The sequence below is a fragment of the Toxorhynchites rutilus genome, chromosome 1, assembly GCF_029784135.1.
Source record: "Toxorhynchites rutilus septentrionalis strain SRP chromosome 1, ASM2978413v1, whole genome shotgun sequence".
Classification (NCBI taxonomy): domain Eukaryota; kingdom Metazoa; phylum Arthropoda; class Insecta; order Diptera; family Culicidae; genus Toxorhynchites; species Toxorhynchites rutilus.
Genome location: NC_073744.1, coordinates 152,083,793 through 152,103,079, shown reverse-complemented (window position 1 = coordinate 152,103,079; position 19,287 = coordinate 152,083,793). Strand labels below are relative to the sequence as shown.

The 19,287-nt window shown below is 37.1% G+C and overlaps 1 protein-coding gene across 3 annotated transcripts in view; it reads left to right on the top strand.

The window, feature by feature from the left end:
- LOC129772960 (synaptonemal complex protein 4) overlaps nt 1-19,287 on the top strand; it is a 68,597-nt gene that overhangs the window by 22,134 nt on the left and 27,176 nt on the right. For all 3 annotated transcript variants that reach the window (XM_055776494.1, XM_055776507.1, XM_055776503.1), the window contains exon 2: nt 15,271-15,501. In XM_055776494.1, coding sequence (XP_055632469.1) covers nt 15,361-15,501 — 141 coding nt within the window. In that variant the 5' untranslated portion in view covers nt 15,271-15,360. The remainder of the gene's footprint in view (nt 1-15,270; nt 15,502-19,287) is intronic.

Here is a 19,287-nt window from a genome sequence, read left to right as displayed (position 1 = left end):
TTTGCTACAATTGATTCAGTTTCAAAAAAGATTGCGACAGATGGACACAAAAAAAATATTTTCATACAGTCAAGTCGGAAACTCGATGGGATTGGGCTCGAGAATTGCGAAGTCGATGAATTTGATTCAATTTACAAATTCCTCAAACTCTTCCGTGAGTAAAAAACTATCGTTCTGATGAGGGTCTTACAAATTCAGTCTCATTGACAAATCGTCACTCGATAATGAACCTACTCCATTTGAAATGGAGTAGGTAGACGGCAACTTATTCACGCTCAATAAAGAAAATATCTCTTCTACTACGTACACGCCTCCTTCACATTCATTCGTTTCATTCGTCACACTGAAGCGATGATTCTAATCGTCATTTTCAGAGCGAATAGAAACCTTATTTTATTCAAGCAGCTTGTATGCATACGGAAGTTGTTGTATTCAAATCATAATTACATACGTAGTTACGGAAACGACGAATGAGTTACCGACACCAATGGTAAAGTGGTAAGCGTGACTGTTGCGCCTTCTTATGTCTCTTTTGATAGCACTTTTTTCGAAGACAGACCAGGATAATATATTTTGGTGAAAGGATAAAATTTTCAATTGCGGGCAACCTTTCGCATGTAAAATCCAACATTTTAATGGTGATAACGAATATACCCCATTCGAGCAGTTTGAATCGTCGATGGAAGTTTCTTCTTTCCCAATTGAAATGAAACGTCAGCAGAAATGAGCCTAGAAAATATACCTATTTCACTTGACCCCGATGAACTGAAATGAATAAATCGAAAATGTTTCTGACTGAAGAGAAAGGAACAAGTAGAAATCATTTTCAATTCTAAATTCGAAAATAAAATAACAAGGTTCTTATGGATCTCAATACAGGTACAGAGTGACTGATTCCAAAAGATTGTTCATATCTCAATGAAAAAAATAAAAGAAAAAGTATAGACGCTGGTGTTCAGATGGTCTGGTAATGACGTATTTGAAATACTATTTTTGAATGAAACGAAATTTTAGAAATAAATTGTTCAACCATAAATCTAACTCCCTTTTTATAATTGCCATCCTCCACCGAAAACGCTGCAAATTTATTGTTTATGAGCAGCTTTAACACGATTTCAAACATTTTCTTTAGCCAATTCTGCTTAAGAATTGATCTACTCCACAACGGTTAATTGTCTTTCATTATGGCGTAACGTGACGTGACGTGAATCGTGAAAATATGGATTTTTCCCAATGACAATTACCGACTCGCACGGGAGCAAAGCGACATTTGCGAAAATAAGTCAACGATTCTACGTTATTATCTAAGGTATACTCTTTATTGACCGTTTGGCCCACCGGAAGGGATTCCGAATGAATAACATCACGCGTATCGAAGAAAACAGTTAGCAATACCTTCACTCTTGATAGATTTTAACGTGTTTTTATCGGTTTCGATTCGTATGCAGCGGTCTATCCTGATGATTGTTGACTCGTTTGCATGTCATACTCGTACAACAATGTCTCGTCGCCAGTAATTATGCGTTGAATGAAAGTGGGATCAGAATTTGATCGTTCAAGCTTATCTTCAGTCACTTAATGAAAATGAAATGATGAAATTTTTGAAGGAAATTGAGCCCTTTTGGCACTAGTCGTACCGCGACTTTTTCATATCCAAAACATCAACCAAAATATAAAGAACGGTTTCGTGAGAGATATTTAATTCACGGGCTAGCTCTCAAATCTCTTTAAAAACTTAAATTACGATTTCCGGGCACCATTCCTTAAATAGTTCATTTCTTCCGGGCCTTCTTTCCCGTGTTTTCGACATAGTTGAGTCACCGAATGTATTCTGCAACACTTTCAACGTTTTTTGCTGAAACGTTTTGTTTCCAACCCAAAAAATTACACAATATTTTTTATCAATAGAATTATCCATACCAAAAATCACCGAGCAAAAAAAATACCTTGTTCTTAATGACGCTGTAAACAAACTAAATGACAGATCGCGCTCAAAATTTACATTAAGACCACTGACATTTACATTGACATTGAAAAATGTTCAGCGGGAAGATTTAAAATTATAAATTAGCGATACATTTGAATGAATGAATGAAAACATGTTTTTTTTTTCTTTTATTATATTTTAAACTAACCAATTCTTTCGTCTATGGCCCTCAAAAAGTTTGACAGCAGTTCGCTTGTTCATATCTAAACTTCAAATGTTTTTTTCTGATAACACTATCCTTGCGGGGGGTCTCCGTAGCCACATTGGTTGCAGGTTCGCTTAGTAAGCGATCGGTCGTGAGTTCAAAACTCAGGACCCTCATTAACCATCTTTGTGTTGTTATAGAATAACTACGTCCACGCAACAATCATCAGCGATGGAGATCGATCCACGGTCGAAATAAGATCGATTCATCCATACAACTGCTCTGCTCTGCAAGACACATCGGGCTGCTGTTCTATAAATAACTCAACAATGAGCAATCAAATGTCTCCGCTGTCCCGGTCTAACTTGGATAATGGAAGAACAGAAGGAAAACTCTTACACCTAAATGGCTACTGTGTAAATGTGTACCATATGCAATGGTATAGAATGGAATACTCTAACGCCGAGAAATTAACTGTGTAATGTGCTAATTATAGATATGATAAACATGTGACATGTACACGATTAAAATTCGGCTCTGTTACAGCTAAAATGCTATTGGGCCTAAAATAAACAAGAGGGATAAAAAAAACTATCCTTGTGTTCCCAACTTTACAATGTTTTTATTCTTGCTAGTTTTTGGAACTATGAGATACCTAGAATTCGACAACGCTCTTCCAAGATATTTTCAATGTAGTTTTGAGGAACACTTTTCCTCCATTGTTCGATGGTATGTTGTAACTAATTATTGTATTCACAAAGTTCTAGGTAATCGAACGATATAAAATAAAAGTTTTCATTCAAATTTTAACAACTTGAAACTGCTTTCGGGCCCGCTGATCTGATATAGATTAATTTGCCTCCCTGAATCACCAGAAGTCGGCGCTGTATATACGTCAATGCGGATCTTGATGTGTTAAATTTGTAATATGGTGTAATATGTTTTCAATTACAATCTGATCCGGTTTACTGATGAACGATTTTCCACAGCATGTAATACGATTTTTTTTCGGTACAACATCGATTCGAATTATACGTTTATGCGACTCATGAACTACATTCCCCTGGTATATAATTAATAATATTCATATCGATTTTACGATAGCGTATATCATAAAAACGATGCTTGTTATACCGAATAGCGACTCAAGTGATAAATAAAATCGGAGTTTCCGAATTTTATACGATTCGATATATACACAATGTATATTTTAATCAGCATTATATGACGAATTTCGTGCCAACTCGTCTTAGGAGTTGGCAGCACCATCTCAGATAGCAGCGAAACGTTGTGGGTGTAAACATATGGATCTTTCAAGCAACTTTGCGTACTTGAAGTATTCAAAAAAAATTAGACTACTTTTTGAAAACGACAAAGTTATAATTTTTTTACAAAGAATTATAACTCAAAAATTATAACACCTACGAAATTAGGGTCAGAAAATGAAATATAAGAAATTGTTTAAATTTTCATAAAAAACTACCAAATTTTTTTTAAAGAAAATTTTAAAAAAAATTTTTAAAAATTAAAAATTATTTTTCTCAAAAACGTATTTTTCAAAATTCTCAAAAAAAAAGTGAATAGCCCTTACAATTTCCAACAAGTCGTCCATACATCGGAAGATGGGCACTTTTACAGGGAAAAAGTTTTTGTAACAACAACTTTTTCATGTTTTCTTTGAAAAAATTACAACTAATCCTAATTTCGTTTAAAGTCAAGATAGCGATACACTGTATTCGAGAAAGTTTTAGATCTTATTGATTATAGTTCCTGGAATATAGAGCCTTTTGGTATGGAGACCCCTGAAACAAAATAATATTTTACTCGTTACATTTTTGTTTTATACATTTCTCGCGTTTATAACATGTTCTTGATATGTTTCTGAATAGAAAAAAGTTAGCAGAGCGTGTAAATTGCGTTAATTTAAACATACAAATATTACAAATTTAACATAAATAGTAATTTTTCAAAGAAAAACATGAGAAAGTTGTTGATCTAAGAACCATTCGGTTGAACATCCTACAGGAAAAAAAAAACAGGCTCTGGCCAATGTTCGATTTTTCGAACGGTTCTTTCCCGGAAAATGGAAGATTGGAAGAAAACATTGGGGTTTCTTTAAGGGCAATAATCAAGATTACACCAATTAATGAAAGCAGCAAAAAATATTTTTCACGGCTTGGTCACTGATTGGATAAGAACCTAAGTATTCCAATAGAACATACCAATGGTTGCTTGCGTGAGTGAGCTGTAAAAAGTACATGTTTCCATAGTGAATAAATCAGAAATGCAGTAAATTGAACATATATTTTAATTTTGTAATGTTTGATTCAGTGCTGAACGGACCATTTTTAACAGACTGTAGATTCTAGGTTTTCAATAATTTCAAAATCAGCACCTATGACGAATTCTAATCCTAAAAAAAACATCTGAGATATCCATACTCTGTGCTACTTCATGAAATCGTTAGATTTTTTTGTATCCACAAATTAATCATAATGGCAACCGCTTGTTTCGAAAATCATGATAGCCTCAGGCTCTACGCTACTATTTTATTTCCTGGGTATGGCACAATGATCCATTCCTGTTCGCTGCTCTACTAAACGACGTGCAGAATACAAAATTAATCAACCATTAATAATCCACCAATCATCATCATCTGGACTGACTACGCTTAGTGCTCACCTTGAAGTGACACGGGTGGGCGGCTGAATCGCAGGCATCCGGTTTATCGGTATGAGTACATCGTAAATCTGATACACACGATGAATGCACGATGTACGAATCGGGTTTGCATCCATTTACGATCAACGGCCCCAAAAGTGCGGCTGTCAAACTCGCGATTGTCGCGAATAAGGCCCTGACGAACAATGCATAGTTTGCGACTTTGACTGCGCATTTGGGAACCTCGTTTAGGCGTGGTGATATTTGCAGCATAACCTTTCCAAGATTCTTTCATGAGGTCGATTTATCGGTTGCTTGAAACTGAATCGCAACAAATTGAACAATGTATGAGCTATCGTTTTTTTAATCTCATTTGATATTTCAGCAATCATTTGAATCACATGAATAATAAAAGACGGCTAGAGAAGTATACGTGGATTTTCATATTTGCGGATTTAAAAATATCTGTCATATTTGAATGAATTTTTTCTTCAATTTAAATCAAGAAGATTATAATTATCTCCAATCCTTCACCATTTCTTGGGTAATTTTATAAACTATCCGTGTAGAACTTTTTTGGTTTATCGACGAAAAACATTTTTTATGTGATTTTCGGCTGCTCTTTTGTCGATCAATGTTCTTCCATCAATAGTGTTCTGCAGAGATCGAAACAATTGGTAGTCAGATGATGCAAACGCTACACGGTGGATGCATCAAAAACATCGCTACTATGTTCCCTCAATTTTCGGGGGCGTCATGAAAAATGTATGTGGTCTTGCGTTGTCATGATGGAAACTGTGCGTAATTTGTCCAGTCGTGAACAGTAGAGCTTTAAATTAATCGTTTAGCAAAGTGGTAACACCTTATAATGGACAACTATGAAGATTTCGAGTTTTTTTACATTCATTCGTGTAATACCAAACAACAAGTTTCAAAACAATGATTCCAAACTGTTGATTCTCAGCGCATTGTTTATCTCAATGCCAAACTTACTCGACCAATTGCAAAATTTCATCAACATTTTCAATGACTGGCCGACCAAAACGAAGTTGATCTTTGACATTAAAATTTCCAAAACGAAAACGTCTGGCCTTCACTTACAGCATCCATTTGGTAAGCTTAAAATGAGCCAATAAAAAGTAAATGTGATTCGTAGCACATCTTATTGGAATTTATTCTTTTATTCAAATGATGAATCTAGAAATCAAACCACAAATATTACGTAAAAGCATGCAGAAAACAACTAAAATTGACAATTTTTACTTAAATTTCTGCAGATCATGTTATGCTGCTCCCCATCATTTTGAGAGCTCCGATGGGTTCACCACACAGGTCAACCCACAGTTCATACAGCAACGCAACCATCAACCACTGTCAGCCACTCTATTTGCGAACGCATAAAGTACTTCACTTTCGCCTATTTTGCATATAAATACATGTTTACGAACACGCTGTATGTGTGTATTTGGTCACGACTATGCAAACAACTTGTCTGGAAATCCCTGCCGCGAGAATGGAAGATAAAATTCCATCGAAACAAAAACCGTCGTCATACGTTCGATTCAATCCTTCCAATCAAAAAGACCCCCAGAAGTTTGACGTGTTGATTGTCGTCCCCACTTTCGGTGATGTCCGTTCGATAGCATCTTGGAATCTCCAAGGTCACTTTAGAAGAGACAGGCAGGAATTGCTCGAACAATACAAGAAAGGTTTGCGCTACTAATTAGCATACTCCACCTCCACCTCCTCGGTGGTTGGTGAATATTTGTATTTCTCGAGTGCACTGCCGCGGGTTTAGCCGTAGTAATAAATGTGAATTTTATTATCAAGATTTATGACGCCAACCATTGCACGACACCGCACCGGTGGATAATGCACACGCGGTATGACTGATTACTCATCGCGCTTATCCGAGAGTAACGTTTGGAAGGGGTCGTCTGTCTCATTGTCGTTAGTGATCGGGGTTGCATAACAGTGAAAAATCGAAAACCGTGAGAGACTCGAATCATTTTATCAAATTGAATTGCATTCATATTATCATATCTGTTTCAATTGACATTCACATTTTCAACGTTTCCAACGAAGTTCGATCACTCAGGCGATTTCCAAGAATCACTTGAAAGATGTCGGAACCATTTCCGGGATTTATCAGATAGAGCAGTTGCAGTCATGAACTCGTATTGTGTAGAAAACTCGTATTGGGAATGCAACTTAATTCGTTCCATTTCTACAATATGACTCGAGATACTACGAGGGCAGTCCGATAAGTGCTTAGACTACAACAAAAAACAAAAAAATTGGAAAAGTGGCGATTTATTTCTCAACATAGTCTCCTTTTAGCTCGATACACTCGCACGGGGCCAAATCTGGAGAATACGGTGGATGGGGCAACAGTTCGTAGTGCAATTCGACCAATTTGACCGTGACGTAGAACTCGCGAACACGCCCGCTTCCGCACACGGTCTAAACAAAATTACGAGTCCGATTCGGCTGCAATTTTGACAGTAGCCGTTTACGAGAATGTACTACATGATAAGTAATCTCTTTTGCGATACTGACATCATCGGGCGATGAGGCTAAGTACTTATCGAACCGTCCTCGTATAAACAGTCGACGGCGACAGCTGATTTTTGCTGAATCGTGAAGGGTCGCCATCTGTCAACCAAATATTGTTTACATGTTTTGAGTTCTGCACAACTAGTTTGATTTTACTGCGTTGAAAATGTCGAGTTTCGAGGCAAAAAACCACCATTTGCGAGAAGTTTTGATTTTCCTTTTTTATTGGAATAAAAATGCAGCTAATGCTCGTCGAATGCTTGTGGAAGTTTGCGGTGCACCATCGGATAGATTTTGTAGGGAAAGGTTTGAATGATTGAAAAGTGGTGATTTTAGTGTTAAAGACAAAAAGCATCCTGGTCAACCGAAAAAGTTTGAAGACGAGGAATCAGAGACATTGTTCGATCAAGCATTATGTCAAACGTTAACAGAGCTTGCAGAATCATTGAGACTAACATAACAAACTATTTCTAAACAACTCAAAGCCGCTGAATACATCCAAAAGCAAGAAAATTATGTTTCATAATTTCATTTGAAAGAGAGAGATGTCGAACGTCGACTTTATATGTCCGAAATATTGCTTGAGCAGCACAGAAGGAAGCTTCTTTTCCATCGAATTGTTACCAGGAACGAAACATTAATTTACTACGACAATTCAAAACGCATAAGATCGTATGTAAATCCCGGCCAATCAGGAACATCAAGGCCGAAGCCGAATATCCGCGGTGCCAAAGTGATGCTTTATTTCAAAACTGGGTATCAAAAATGAATCCTGCCAATTTTTTTTTTGGTGGCTTCAAAAGATGAACGCATTTTTCGCGACAGAATTCGTGAATTGGGAAAAAGAAATGGTCATCGATGACCAATACTTTGAATTATGTGTTAGTTCATTTTGTTAATCAAATAAATGTGTTTTCCGTGCAATAAAAACGGGACGAATTAAGTTGCACGAACCAATGTGATTGGTACTTGATTCCGAAATACAAGGATCTGTAAATGCACGTTTCTGTCACAAAGTAGCATTGAGTAGCTGATAACTGATTCCCAGAACGGTTCGGAGTAGGAAGCATCAATATTCGCTCGTCCGTGTTCACTCGTGGGTTTTTTTTTTTTGTATTTTCTCGTTTCCCTTAGTTGTTTCGTTGTGAAGATTAGTAAACTATTAATGTGATGAATTTTGGAAGAAGAGTATTTGTTTTCCGTTTATTTGTGTATTGCAGACAGATTACTTCTAAGTTATTTGATATCGATCAGAAAAATCAATAGTTACTATATTTTTGTTTTTGAAATAATTGGTTTGGTTAGTTCCCCGTAAATGTCTCTGGTCGTTGCAGAACATAGTGACTTAATATCTGGTAATAATTTTCAGTTTCTGTCCGTTTGAGTTTCATATAAGAACAATATAAGAACATTGTCTTTCAATTGTTTTTAAGAGTCGAAATTTGTATTAACCAAGCAGCAATCGGAGCAGTTTTTAATAACGTTTTCTAACTTTGATTGGAAGAAAAGTGTAGGAAAAGAAGGCTGGCAGCATATGACATTGCTGACATTGACATTGCTTAAATCATTAAACTATTTTTACAGATACAATTCGGACATTCCAAAGATGAAAATTTGGACGATGAAGATAGGATTCTGAGCAACCAAAAAAATCAGAGCCAAATGGAAGAGGAGCTTACATAATCATTAGATGTAACTCAACAAGCTGCCTCAGTATGATTGAATATCATTGAAGTAGTTCAAAACAATCGGGTGCTTCGTGAGCTGAATCCTAGGGATTTTGAATGGGATCGAGATCAGTTTAACATAAAGTAGAAAAAGAAGCATGACGGCGCCAGTGGTTGTATGGTTAGCGTAACAGCCTCACAATCCGATCGGCCTGGGTTCAATCCCAGCTGGCGTCGTTGGGATTTTCTGAGGCGAAAAATCTCTGGTTACGTCTTCCTTCGGAGCGGAAGTAAAAGAAGTTGGCCCGGCTCATGAGTTGTTGAGTCTGATAGGTAGGAACAGGTGGAGTCGCCTCCCTGATGTCGGTGATTGGCACTAAAGTGGCGGAAATAGGCCGACGAAAAATAAGCGAAGATAAAAAAAAAAAAAAAAAGAAGCATGTCACAAAAAACAACAGTATTTATCAATACTCATCAGTACTGTATTACGTGCGGTATTTTGGATCCTTAGTAAAATTCTATTGAATCCATTTATTTCGAACAAAATTATTCCATTCCAAAAGATCGTCTCGTAAGCATAATCGTAGTTTTAGTATTTGGTGTATTATTCTGGGCATATATTGTTAAAGCGAGAAGGATAAATTGTTCTGCTTTTCGAATTAATATGAGTGAATTCCGGTGTTCAGTTTATTTTGTTCAACTCAGTGAACAATAGAGAAACCTTGTAAAAGGAACAGTAAAATAGGTTCGGTAAACGTATCATTCGAATAATTCGAAAATACCTATGGATGCTACGCTACTTATGAATGTCAAAAAGAGATCTTTCTTCTGACTCAAACTGATTCAAATTTTATTCATATAACAGAATAAAATAGGTGAGATGGGGTAAAATCTCATTGGCATCAATTCATAGCTAATATTGGAACGTTATTTTAAGAATCTGTAAATTCTTTATAAAACAAAAAAAATCTGTAATCTGTAACTACAGATTCTTGATTTCAAAAAGGTTATAAAAACATGTAATCTGAAGAAATAACCCTGATGCCTTCCCTATACTCCACAGAAACTAGTCCATTGATGTCAGGAAAGACGACCAAGCTGTAATCAGTTATCGATATTTTATGTGAGAAGGAAAAAGTTTCGTTCAAGTTTGATTTGTTCTTCAAAATAGTGAAATGGATTTTAATTGCACATTTTGGTCTGTTGTTGTGTATTTGAAATAGAAGCATAAAAACTCGTCACTAGTATTTCGTGTGTCCTTCTTTGGCACAGATAACTGCCTGCAGATGTCGTGGCATGCTTTCAACCAAGTTTTGCAGGTAATGTTGATCTATTAGATCCACGTCGTTGAAAGTTCCGCTAACAGCGGTACCAAGCTCTTGAAACTTCCTCCAAAGCTTCTGAATCGCACCAACGCTTTCGTTGTACTTGGCCGCTACGGTCCGAAAGTTTCCGCTCAGAAATTTCGATTTTCATGATCAGCAAGAAAAAAAAATTATAGGAGGTTGTGTTCAAGACACGACCGCATTGTTGACATAGAACTACACTATAGTTTAATTCAAGTCGCTTGTTTATAACTGCGGATATTATTGTAGAATCATTTGACGATAATTGTTTGATGATTCATTCTTGTGCTCGCAGAACAATACATGCTTGAGATAAGCGCAGCTGTCATCCTTAGTGGAGAAAGTTTTGCTACTGGCAAGCGAAACCAATTCACATACAAAATTTCAGAGCGACATTTACTTTCTTGGTGACTAAATAAACGAAATAAACTCTATCTCTTAATCTCAACAACCTCGAAAAGAGTAGCACTGCTTCATTATGATCAAGATTCGTGCAAATGCAATCCTAGTTGAAAGCAGCATTAATAACTTAATATAACTTATTGAATAATTTGGTACTCCCCAAATAACTTTTGGTGCACAACCTTAACACCTATTTCACCATAGCGTCAGTTCAATGCATTGATGACAAAAAACAAACAAAGTTTTCTGAATCTCAACAGAGATTCATTACCAATACCCTAACGTAAATATTTCCCTCCCTGTCTCCTCCTTGTTTATATTTATCATTACGACTGCATAATTTGCAACACCAAACAATCGTCAATCACAGCATAAAAACATTAGGCGATTGTTGCATCGTTACAGGGCCAATGCACACGGGAGCAGATACAAATGGGGTTTCAGCGTAGCGAATTTAAACCATATATAGATTATGGGATTGTAATGTATAGCATATCAAACAAATCTTAGAGAATTTCCGATTCGTTTGGTATGTAAATCGCCAAAATCCGTTCGCGGCAAAAACAGTTATTAACGTTAACTTTATTTCATAAAAACGTGACCTGTTTTCGGATTTGGCACCCTTAATGAAAGACGTAGTTCTACGTCAAAACTGCAACAGAAACAACCACTCAGAAAAAGCGCAATGTCACAAGTAGGCTAGAAATATTCTGAGAGAGTCCTCTCCATCGAGTTAAAGAGGTATCAAGTTATGAAGAGAAGAATGCTTGTAAAATGAATCAAAGGTGCTATGACAGCCATCGAGTTAGCGAAAATATCGAGATACAGAACATCGAGTTAGGGAGCGTTGACTGTAGTTTATTTTCTTCTTCTTCTTATCTTCTTACGCCTTCTTATAATGATAAATTCAAATAGGACAATTTGAATCATTCAAGTTGTTGTCATTAATTTTCGGGAAAAGCGTTCAAACTTGAACTGAATCTTTGTTCGTGAGAAAATTTGAGCGTATTTCCGCGTTTTGAAGTAAAGGGAGTCCCACATCAATTTGCATCACGGAAAAAACGCTGTAGAAAATTACCCGTTTGGGTATTTTCTCTTGAAAATTTGGGTAGAAGTAGTTTAGAGTGTATTGTTTACACAGTATTTTTGTCGCTGTCATTTTTTCGAAAATTGAAAAAAATGGCGACACCTGAAAAATAACGCCACAGATTGATTTTGGGCAAGCACCTGGAAAATTCTCAACTCTCTCATCGGGACATCGGAAAACATCTCGGAATTGTGCAGTCAACGGTGAGTCGTGTGATTAAACGTTACTACGAAACTCTGAGCATCGAACAAAAGGCGGTCAGAATGGATGTTCTATTAGTGGTCAGGATCACAAGCGTGTCGTGAAAGCGTCTAACTCGTTAAGCCCAGCGTCGGTCCCTAGAGCCGACGAAGAGTCTGCTTCCTCCGTTGAAGCAACACGAGGGCTCTACAATCTTCTGTCCGGATCTAGTGGCACTATTCAAAGGATGTCCTGGAGTGGTACGAATCCAAAGGGTTCACTTTCGTACCCGAGGACATGAACCCCTCCCCCCCCAACGCACCGGAACTTAAGCCCATCGAAAAATACTCGGCTATTATGAAGCAGACACTACGTAAGCATCCCAAGGAGGTCAAATCTGAGGAAGACATGAAGAAAAAATTGTAAGGGGTTGTATCTAGGACACGACCGCATATTTTCGACGTAGAACTATGCAATTATATTATGCAATCCACTTGTTTACCACTTCGTATATTATTTCAGAATGCATCGAAATTTTTGTAATAGATTATGTTCTTCGTTACAAATAAATTTGGTGAACGTACTTTTACGTTTGATATGTGAACGGAAGAATTGTCAAACGATCATTGTATTTTGCATTTCCCTCTGAAAATATTGCACATCTCATGTTTACGTAGTTCTCGAACAGGTTCATTCACCTCTTGTATCTGATATGACGATTTTCCCAGGTTTCTCAGTTTAAAAGTACGTTTTAGGGAAACATATTCCGGTCTGCACAACGACAAGCGAGTACAAAAGTACTCAACACTAGAAAATAACCTCGACTTGCAGGTATATTTGCAAAGCAGATTTCCACATCGATTTTGAAGTCTGTGTTAGGGAAACCGTAAATCGGGCCAATCAAAACTTGGCAGTTGACATTTTACAGTTATTCAATTGTTCATTTCATGAATGATAGACGCGTAGAAATATTTCTTATCAATTGATGCAAACATCTTTCTGATCTGTTAAGAAATGTTCGAGTTATAAGCATTCAAAATACGGGTAGGGTTAGCACACAAATCGGCAGAACAAATGTATGAGAAAAAAAGGAAGTTCTTTCAGTCTTCATGAATTTGAACCGTTTAGAGATCAGCGAATTGTAATGTATAGCATATCACACAAATCTTAGACAATTTCCGATTCGTTTGAGAATTCGTTCACAGTGAAAATAGTTATTAACGTTAACTTTATTTCATAAAAACGTGACCTGTTTTCTGATTTGGCACCCTTCGTGAAAGACGTAGGTCTACGTCAAAAAACTTATAACAACTCGCGAAACCGTATTCGGAATTAACAAACTCAATCTGACTTTAGAGACCCTAGCACCGAAAGCGTACAGAATTGTCATTGATATCAGTAATGACGCGCCATCTGCAGCTGAATATGAAAACTGTTCGTCTGAATTTTTTATTGTGACACATTCAAAATGACCTTTATGACATTATTCATTTGTCCATAAATATGACCAAATCTGGCAGTTTTCTAATAAAAATATATTTAAAAATGTCGAAAGAGGGGTCTTTTTTTTCTTTTTTTTTTTCTATTTTTAATTAAGATTTTCCAACGTTGCATACGAAATTCCTAAATAGTTCAATAATTTCCTGACAACTTTACCGTACATAATATTTTAATCAAACATCTTGATTTCGAGTTACGATTTTTTTGAAAAAAGAGCTGAATTTTTCTGCATACGCCCTTATAAAAAATCAGTCGTAATTGAAATTGGTCATATGAAAATTCAAAGAGATCCCAAAACTCGATTTTAATATCTGCAACGTATGCTTAGCTGTTCTTGGGATGAAATTGTGTCCCACAAATTACACAACGCCTCGTTTGCCTTGCAATTTGATGAATATAATAGAAACATTATGATAATGCTCCATTCCTTTCCTTATAATTTGAATGAAACGAAACTTTGAAACCGGATAAGTATTTAAAAAATACGTGAGATTCTGTAAGAGAATCAGTAAGAATGTCGTGAGATATGAGACAATAGTAGAATTATGAAATGTAGAAGTTTGTTAACATTGTGAAAAAAACTGCTGTGTGTTCTTCCAGACTGCATTTCGAATCATCTTGGCATCAATGATTCCAAATGGGAATTTACTAGCGAACCACATTTATACTGAAATTATGATTAATTCTATCCTACTGCCAACTAGACTGAATAAAGTGAAGCCAGTCCAAGTCTAGCTCTAACTGTGTGTTAGACCTTTCTTCATTCAAACTCATTTCAAGACCATTCCTATCCCACAGAACTCAAAACCATCAATCGAGTCTGTTGAAACACGATGGCACGGTAGACAACAAGTATTTTGGCGACTGGGCTATCTCGAGTCTGGATCAAGTTTCTACTGCAGACCCCAAAAATCTTTATGTAAGTTTCCTGCCAAGATTAATATGGAGATTGTCTTCGCATAGAAAAACACGCAGTTAGAAAATAGTCCTAGGGGAAATAATTCGTGGCAAATATGGATGTTGAGTGCAAAACTAAAGCCTGAATCGAAACTCTTCCTATGGTGCCTTAATATCGCAATACTACTAGATCGTTGGAGCTGAACGAAAAGTAAACTGGGCTGAATAATAAAATGTGTATCTGTTTATTTATTTCCTCTTTTTACTTCCATTTCACGACCATTCAAATGAATCTAGAACATTTCCAACGATCTACAGGCAACACTTTACAACCCTAGAAAACAAAACCATTTCCATGCGATATGAATCGAAATAGATCTAGCATATATCGTGAATATTAATCTTTCGACTTTAAATACTACATTCACATCCGTATCGACCCGTTTTCAAGGTTACCCAGAAATAAGGAAATAAAACCGCCGCCGTCGCCACGGCATCATCGAACACGTGGTCGTACATTTCGCACATCTCGATTACATCACAAATGATGATGAGGCCTCGAAATGGCCTTCCCGCGCGGAAAGTGGTCCAAACGAAACGTCTCACTCACTCTCACTCACGCAGTCGATTCGAAGAAATGAAAACAAAACCTGAAACAGGTTTCACCTGCCTCGCTAATCGGTATAATGTGATTACATAATGAATCTGATAGAAAGAAGCAAAAACAAGGTCGAGTGGCTCCGGTGAAAAAGATGATGATCCCAAAACTGTGCCGATTTGAGCCGCTGCTAATGATTTAACTAAATAGTTTCTGTTTTCGTGTTGTTTTTTCTTCCCCACAGATTATTATTAGCTGTTAGTGAGCCCTACTCTATTTATACCAATCACACCTCGTCTCTCTCGGCAACCTACGTTATAGTAGCAAACCCACAATGAAGAGCCTGCTAGTGGTAACCGCAGTGATATGCAGCGTCCTGGTGGCGACGCTGGCCAACCCTGTGCCAGAGGCGAAGCCTGACCCGGACCCAAAGACCGACATGGAACTGATGAGGATTCCCCTGGATGAGGATAAGGTGGGTGCGGAAAATATGTTGATAAGCCTAAAAACGTTTTATTAAATAATATGACCAGCCATTCAATAAATAACTCGCGTGCCACATGAGCGCAACTTCCGCAGACACAAGTCGTCAATGAGGGGCCGAGTTTAATTGTTTCACTTATTTTAACCCTCCTGTACTCGCCTGCAAAATAATACTATAACATGGTATTGCTACCATGTTGATCGAACGTGCAGAGCTTGCACAAGTTAAGCATAAAAAATATTAAAAATATAACCAATCTTCACATAACGGTATGAAAACCAACATGGTGCGAGTTTTCATACAGATATGTGGAGATTGTTGCGTATAATTGAATCACACGTACAAATTGTCGAATTTATGGTGGAAGAGAGATTCTGTAAATTTGGAAGCGTGTTCGGATTTATTGGTGTAATGATGATGATGTTTTGAATTATAGAGGCTCTCTCAGATTCTTAGACTTCCTCAGTTAATACGCCTCTAGCCTTAAAAAGGCCAATTTGGAAAACTAAATAAAACATTCGGCCTTGACAAAGACCATTTGGAATGCTGCCGCTGTCGCTGCCAAATGGTCACTAGCAAGATGACTAATAAATCGTGAATGATTTAATGCTGACATTCCGATCGATCAATTAATTTTTCGTGATATCGAGCATTGTTTCAGGGTTTAAAATGTCATCAAAGTGCAACGCATTTGAAGCCGGGTGTGAAAAAGCTATTTTCAGCAGTGAGTGCTGTGTTCTTCTGTGGAAACTGGAAGTTTGCGAAACATTCGCAAACAATGAAACCTCTCCCTCACTGAGAGCACTCATTCAACGGCCCTCAATGCTACCAAATATTTGTGCTAAAAAGTTTCATTCTTGAATTACTATAATGTTTGTTTTTCGGCATTCATAATTCCTGCGTTAACAATGCGGTCGAGTCTTAGCCACAAGCGGCCCGCGACACCATGACTATCACGTGTTTGTGGCCCATCTGAAAAAAAGGTTGAGTACCGCTATTCTAGATAATCACCAGATGATAAAGGTTCTGGGATATAAAGTTTGCATATTTTTAATATTCTTTGTCTATGTATTCTTGGTAAACTAAGAATGAATGCCTTTTTTAGATGGCGCATAAAAAGATGATATAAAAGGATTTATAAGAACTTCCTTTTCTTTTTCTTGTTTTCTTGTCGATATTGTTCATTAAAAAAAAATATCCCCGAAACTGTAACTGTTAAAAATTACCATAAGCCGCCGATTAGTTTATAGTTAACTGTTTACAATTCTTCCACAAGTGAAATTATTTCACAAGTGTGTATATGTATGACCATCATATTTAGCGAATAACTATACGGAAGTCAAATATTTATATTTATATTTTGTATGAATCTACAGATGAATAGTTAATATATGGATCCGTTTAATCCAGTTATAAAAGGGACTGAAATCAAATAAGAATAGTCCGGTGATGATCTTATGCATTAAATTCAATAAAAATTCCACGCCACTAACATTTCATTGAAGAATATTCCAGAATATGAAAAAAAAAAAAGGGACTTGTTCAAAAAAGCTACTCCTATACTCGGGTCGATGTGTCAGGCCGAAAGTATTAAAAAAGAGGCACACGTCCCCTTTGTACCAACACATGCGATACGCTAAACGATGACGAACGACGAATAACGAAGCTAGAGAGAATCGCAAAGTCGTAGTGTTGATATTTTCTGAGAAATGAACGAATTATTGATTTCTCGGTCTGACAGACCAATGCGCGAGTATAGGAGTGTTAAACATCTATTTATTACACTTTGCCCTCCCCCCAATAATCACAATTGCACAACCATTGACGGATAACGTGTAAAGTAGTTAGCAATGCGGTAGTCATCGAGCTGCGTCGAAGGCTCTGATTGATAACGAATAAGTTTTGACGCTTCGCAATAAACCTGGCATCGAAGGCACGCGCGTTTGCGACTCATCGAACCGTGAAAGGGTTAAGAGAGGGTACGCTTGAACGCACGCACTTGCGGTCCGATCGCTATGCCCCGTAAAACCACTTAATTGCTATTCATTTTCCATCGACTGAAGCGCCTCGCTAAATCGATTGGCGTTTTTCAGCGGCTGAACGCGTCTCGGCGTCGCGCTTGTTTTGTGTGTGAGCACTGCTGCTGATGCTGGAGGAAGAAGCTGCTAGCCGTTGTTTAGTCGACTCTCACTATCGCACCCAGCAAACTTTTTTTCCCACAATTGTTCAGGCCTGTGATTTTAACACGTGTCAGAGTCGGTTAGCGGTAGTCGGTCAAGAGTAAACATGTGGTAATGCGTCTGCGTATTTAGCAGCGGGCGAAAAGGTTGAGGTCAATAGGCACTTGAAAATTAGCCATCGCTCAGGCCTCCCCGAATTGATTATTGATTGTAATAACGACGTGTTAAATTGAAATCAGCAACACAGAATGTTGTTTTACAAGCTTTTCGAGATTTGTTGGATATGGACGTCGACTACACATTCGATCACTTCTACAATTCACTTGAAATCTAAGTAATGACTGGTTAAAAATACGTTATTGTATGAACACATGTCAGCATTTCAGAAGCACTTTGACGAACTGATGTATGAAAATATATTGCGATCATGAAAATATGTATTAGGTTGGGAAACAGTAATTCATTATTTTCTCGGTAGCTGGCTTTAGTGATCAATATCTCGCGTAATATATATCATACAATTTCAAGCTCATGCTCGTTTTAAATCAGAGATCGAAATTCTCGCTCGGCTGCGCGATAAATATTCAGTCAATCAATCTAGTTTTCGATGAACCATGTATTGTTGATATTTTCGTCTCTTCCTTTTCACCGAAAATTCTTTTTCAGAGAGAAAGAGATGTGGAAAATCTCTATCTCGGAAGTTCAACGAGAATGCTTTTTCGTCTCTCATTTGGTACTGAATATATTGAGCGAAAAATCAAAGCTAACTTTATCAACATTAGTTTGTTAGAGCAGCGTCCAAACGATCTGCATTTGGACAGCGTTTGAATTGTACAAATAATACTCCATCTCATATTCCCTTCTCGATGAAACCCAATATTGCCGCGTGTTTTCAGCTGTACTGAAGAAGTGAAAAACCATTATCGGCATCAAGGAGTCATTGAAAACGAAACCATTTTTCGGCAATCATAACTCACCGAAAAATAAAAATCGGCTTTGCGTTTCTCGCGAGAATCGAAGTGAGCGTATAACATTCTCCCGCCTCCTATATTCTCAGCTATTTTTCCCTGTGGGTGAAAACAGATGTTTTTCGTCTCAAATCGGCGAGCATTTCGATCTCTGTTTTAAATGTGACATTTCACACTAAAATTTTTTTTTGTTTGTTCCATTCAGCTGTGAGTTACAAGGTGTTAACAATGGAAGTCAACAAAGAGAAAATTCGGTGCATTTTACACTTTTTCTCTAATCAAGGCGAAAATGCAAGCTAGATCGCTGAAATTGTGAATGGTGTTTATGGTTCCGATACTGGAATAGCTAAAAACGTGCATTTTTTAAATTTTAATTTACATCCAGAGCGATAAGAAATTGGGATCAAGAGAACACTGTCAAAATCGTTTGGTAGAGTTATCCGCCAATAAGGACCAAGAATTCTATGAGAGAGGCGTGATGAAACTACCTTTAGATTTTACAAACAAATTGGTGCACATTTGACCCAAATCGGACAATCCAAAGCATTTCAAATAAAGTTTTGAATTTCACGCAAAAATAATGGATTTCTTTTTACTCAACCTTATATTTCCAAACATAAAGGGTGTCC